A 5,264-nucleotide genomic window follows, 5' to 3' on the forward strand; every position below is an offset into this window, starting at 1 on the left:
AGAAATATTGCATAAATAACAGAAATTTTGAATTATTTTTTTTTTTAACATATAACTAAATGGTTCAAAAAAATATTATCCATGAAAATAAAAATGAAACAAAATACAAGGTTCAATTTTAAATTGATTAAAATACAAGTATTGCGTGGTATTATATCACCTTAAAACTAATCTTTAAAGGTTTCATAATTTGAAAATGCGGCAATTCCTTTTATCACCAAACCGATTAGAATTACTTAATCAACAGCAATTTAGAATAATAGTATTATTAATAGTTACGTACAAAAGAGGTCTTTTAATGTGTTGTTAAATACCATATTAAACTTATTTAAAGACTTTATGGTTACCAATAATATAATGATGTCTACTTGCGTAAATTTTGAGATTTAATATTAATATAATTCTGTACCTTAGAAGACAAAGGTCGGTTGTCTAGTTTATTGTGAAAATGAGTTATGAATGAGACCTTTTTTAGCTTTTTCAGTAACTACACAGAGGTATATCAGTCTTTAAGACTGTATCAATATTTACGCAGAGGTATAACAGTCTTTATGACTGTTGTCCTACGACAATGTGATACAAAGTTAGGTCAATATAAAAGGTTTGGTGTCCCCACAATGTTCACTAGTTATTTTACTATTTCCTCTCTCCTGACCAATTTCTGAAATCTGATAGGCGTTTTTTGAATTCTGAGGTACAGAATTAAGAAAAACCAATAATTTTAGTTACTAAATTTTTGGTAAATAAAACATACTTATGTGCCATACTTAAGAATGTTCTTGTTAGTATCAAAATAGAACGTCTCGGAAGATGTTGAAATGAAAAAACCATCTTATTCAGTTTGAGTACAATCGTTATGTCATAACCTTTGAATAACCGTTATATGTCATAACCTTTATGTCATAGTCTTCGAAATTTAAAACCTATCGACTTAAATTTAGTGTAAGAAAAAAAAAAAGTTGCTAATTTGTTGGGGTAGAGATGGTAAATGTTTTTGGGTATTTTTTTCCAGGCTCCAATCAACGCAAGTTGTATTTCTAAACCTACGCTTAAATCATTGCTTAGCTACAGCTCGGGTTATACGTGTATTACATTGGCAAAGCAAAATACTTTGGCAAGTAGGCATACTGGACTAGGCGCCTAATTTCTGTTCCTCTTGAACAATAACTTTTACTAATATAAAAACAACGAAAAATGCTCTTTTAATACATCTCGAGACTCCTATACCTCGAGGCCCTGGTTGCTTGAGGAACAGTAAATGTTGCAGTTCTGTGCCAGTAAATGTTGCAGTTCTGTGCCAAACCAGTGCCTGATCAAGACGAGCAGGGTTTGGGGATACTTTAGAGGAGATGGCCTTTTTTGTTGTAAGTGGCGAAAAAACCTTACAAAAATAACGCATTCTCTTAAAATTTTTAGAAGCTCCTAAATCCCACTCGTGTAACTAAAAAAAAGTAAGAGCCACCCCTAGTCGCAAACCATCTAAAAATATTACAATTATGCTCTAATATACCTCACTGATAGTCACAAAGCGAAGATACTTCTTGAACCCTAAACAAAAAAGGAAGTTGAAATACGTTTTCTATAACTTATTTCAAATCACTTTAGTGCAGATATGGATTACTTGCGTTTTCGTGAAATTCTTCTTGACGCCCTTTTCCCCCCGTTTAATTGCATTGAGGAACTTGCAACATAACACGACAAGAACGTTAACTCAAGCATGTATTAGCGTCAACATTTACTTAACGCATGCAAAGTTTATTAAACCTGAAAAATATTAAAACTTGAACTTTTTTTAAACGAAACTCTATTAAAAACAAAACTCCATCATCAAGCATTAAATTAATGACGAAAAATTTCAGGCAGATCTTAAAAAATAATTTACATATTTAAAAACAACAGAAACTGTTGTAAGTTTTAACTCTAGCAAATAACTCGATGTAAAATTATTAGATATAAAACCTTCACATTCGTTTAATTTATTAAAAAAATTTAGTCAAATCCAAGACGCTATTTATTATTCTGCAGCAGAAAATTGATATCCAAGATATTTTGCTTGAACAAAATCAAATCCGGACAGAACACCAGCGCCTGCAATACCACGAAGAATATTAGCACCGGCACCTTTCATCAAAGACATAAATCCTTCATTTTTAAGGATTTGTGTGGTACAATCAATGGATCCTTTATATTTAACAGCTTGACCAGATGTCATCATCATACGTCTTCGAATTGTATCAATGGGATATGAAATCAATCCAGATGTAACAGTAACACCTAATTAAGACGTTTAACATACAACAATCATATTTAAAATTTTATATATATATATATATATATATATATATATATATATATATATACACACACACACACACACACACAAATACATATAAAATGTATGTGAAAAAAAGGCAATCAGATTCAAATTCATGTTAATTATTTTGATAAAATTTTAAGGATCGCTTACCATAACCTAAACCAAAAGATAGGATAAATGAATTGTTGTCACCCATTAAAAGAGGTTTTAAGGTGTCATAGAAACCAAAGTAGCATCCTCTGTATACTATGATACCAACACAGGAAATAACAAATCCTCTATACAATCCAACAATTCCATCAGACTTTAGTGTCTTAATATATACATCGACAAGCCCTTTGTATTCTCGTTGACCACCTATTAACATAAATTTTATGATTAAATACACCAGCAGTTATTTTTACATACATTGAAATTAAACATTTTAATATACCTTTTTTTGATGATTTTGTATCATTGGCTAACTTGGTTCGAGCAAAGTCAAGGGAGTATACAAAGCACAAAGAAAGAGCACCAGCAACACCTCCAGATGCAATATTTTTTGCAAAATTGATTGCATACCCATCAGCTTTATTTTGCTTAAACATAGCTTTAATTTTATCTTTAAACGCAAAATTTAAAGCCTGAGTAGGAAAGTAACGAATACAGTTAGCAACATTTCCTCTCCAGAAAGGAAATAAACCTAAAAATATTTACATAAATAAAAAACTTAATATCAAATAACAAGACAAAAATATTAGAAAAAAACTTAAGATAACTACCTTCATTTCTGAATGTTTTTACAGTGCAGTCAATAACTCCTTTGTAAGGTTCAGTAAGCTTTCCTTGTTTAATCATCTCATCTTGATTTTGAATAAGGAGTTTAATTCTTTCAATAGGGGCAGCACCTGTTTTAGAAATAACTGCTGCAGCTCCACTCAAAACAAAGTTTTCAACGAATGACAGTTTCTTAGGTTCAGCCATCTAGAATTTTTAAATATAAGTTTAACAGTAACTTAAAACAATAACAAGCAATTGGAAATAGCTTGTATATCATTAAAACAAGTTTTTATACGTCAAAATAACAAGAAATAATCAACTAGTAACAGTGTAATATCATGGTCATACAAGACAGTCAGTTGTCTGAGAAAAGAGGACTGAAATAGCCCACAAGATTTTAATTTAATGCCAGTGTCATATTTATTTTAAGAAACATTTTCCCACAATAGGTGCTATTTTATGTACACTTAAGGACAAGATAATAGATTGATTTTCTGCAAAAAAAAATTTGAAGGTTAAGTTTTTTTAACATTACGAGACCCAACTTGTAATATCTAAATTTTGGACTTTAAAACTTATGTAATTGAACTGATTCATTACTTAACAGAATAACGCGAAAAGAAATCATAATTAATTTTAGATTTAATTAATAAAGATTATATATATACATTATTATATAATTAAATTATTATAATTATTATTAATAAATAAAAAATAAACTTTTATAAATATAATAAACCCTGCATTTATTTCATACTCTTTATTGCAAGAACAATTAGCAGCCAAATGATTTAAGATTTAAGAGAGGCATTCATAAAAACTAGCTTGTATAATGTAAAATATTTGTTTTGATTATTTTAACAAAAACTTCAAAATACTTATTAAGTATGTACATAGCATTTTAAAAATAGAAAGAGAGTAAACTATGTGCAAACATTATTTAGTGGATGAAATATAATTTTCAATTAATCAAATTTTTTGGAGCTAAACATGCATACACTAGACTTTAACTTTACCAAACTACATACAAACAAAAGACACAAGCATACAAACTGCTTTTAAAATTAGTTTAAAATTAAAATAGTTAAAAAACTATTACATGCACAAACACTTTGGTTTACATATTTTTAAAATTTATATATTTATTATTTATAAATTTTTATATACTTTAAATTATTATATATTTATTATTTATAAATTTATATATATATTATTTCTGTAAGCTGTTTAAATTAAATCTAATAAATTATAACCTTATAAATCTTATATGTCTAATATGTCGAATATTAAAAACCAATGAGTTCCAATAGTAAATTAGGCAAATTCACTAAATATTTAGGCCTTATAGTTGCTTTTTTGGCATGGTATAAGATTAATAAATGAAAAGTAATGTATACATATATACGCAGATATACAATTTCATAATTTTAATATCAACATTATATCTTAATTTTTTTCAAATAGCTCAAATTAATCTAATAAATTTTTGTTGTTATTATTTAGACTATATTCTTTAGTAAACTAAATGTTTACGCCCTCACATCAAAAAAAAAAAAACCCCAACTGATGTAAAAAAAAAAGGTAGTTTTGATGTTAAAACTTAATGCGTATATATTTTATTTGCTAAACAAATTGCACATTTTGATCTGGCCTGATATAAATTGAAAGATAAGTATTGAAACACATCGAGTATCTATATCAAAACGCGAGAGAAATCTGACAAATTGTGAATCTTTGGCGGACGTCTTAAGACAAGTTTTTGATAAAATTTCACTTACACAATAGAAATGACAAATGTAGTAATAACTGAATGTACAATATAAATAAGTTTCCTTACTGTTTAAGTATGACAAGTCCGATAAATACAGTTCAAGAGAGTCTACTCGTCGCAAACAACGACCGAAATTGCGCAGTGCTTCTCTGTAAAGGGGCTGGTGAACTAACTGATCATCTTAAGAACAATTGTCACGTGAATATTCGCCCCAATCTTCTATAATCTAGTTTCAAAGTACAACTCTCTTTGCCAGAGACTTATTACTTATTTATGATTTTGCACTTAAAAAAATAATGTAGTTTATGTAAAACGGTGCGGAGGTTAATACAATAAAGAATGTTTCATTCAGCTTTTACATAAACCTTATTCAAAAATTGTTGATTTGTAAAAATAAAGCTGTAATCTAACTTGTTT

The 5,264-nt window shown here is 28.3% G+C and overlaps 1 protein-coding gene across 1 annotated transcript; it reads right to left on the reverse strand.

Moving 5' to 3' along the window:
• Positions 1-1,953: 1,953 nt before the first annotated feature.
• LOC105843221 (uncharacterized) lies at positions 1,954-5,055 on the reverse strand. Its single transcript, XM_065818427.1, has 5 exons — positions 4,914-5,055; positions 3,079-3,280; positions 2,751-2,999; positions 2,468-2,674; positions 1,954-2,274 (listed from the first exon to the last, which is right to left on the reverse strand). Exons 2-5 carry the CDS (start codon positions 3,278-3,280, stop codon positions 2,015-2,017), a joined length of 918 nt encoding a protein of 305 aa, XP_065674499.1. The 5' UTR covers positions 4,914-5,055; the 3' UTR covers positions 1,954-2,014.
• Positions 5,056-5,264: the final 209 nt, after the last annotated feature.

The sequence above is a fragment of the Hydra vulgaris genome, chromosome 14 (genome assembly GCF_038396675.1).
Source record: "Hydra vulgaris chromosome 14, alternate assembly HydraT2T_AEP".
Taxonomy (NCBI): domain Eukaryota; kingdom Metazoa; phylum Cnidaria; class Hydrozoa; order Anthoathecata; family Hydridae; genus Hydra; species Hydra vulgaris.

Excerpts from the sequence above, each read along its gene's own strand:
- LOC105843221 (XM_065818427.1), bottom strand. The coding sequence starts at position 3,280 with ATGGCTGAACCTAAGAAACTGTCATTCGTTGAAAACTTTGTTTTGAGT. Across the intron at positions 3,000-3,078 it reads AAAAACATTCAGAAATGAAG|GTTTATTTCCTTTCTGGAGA; the intron begins GTAGTTATCTTA and ends AAATATTTTTAG. Across the intron at positions 2,675-2,750 it reads TACAAAATCATCAAAAAAAG|GTGGTCAACGAGAATACAAA; the intron begins GTATATTAAAAT and ends TTATGTTAATAG.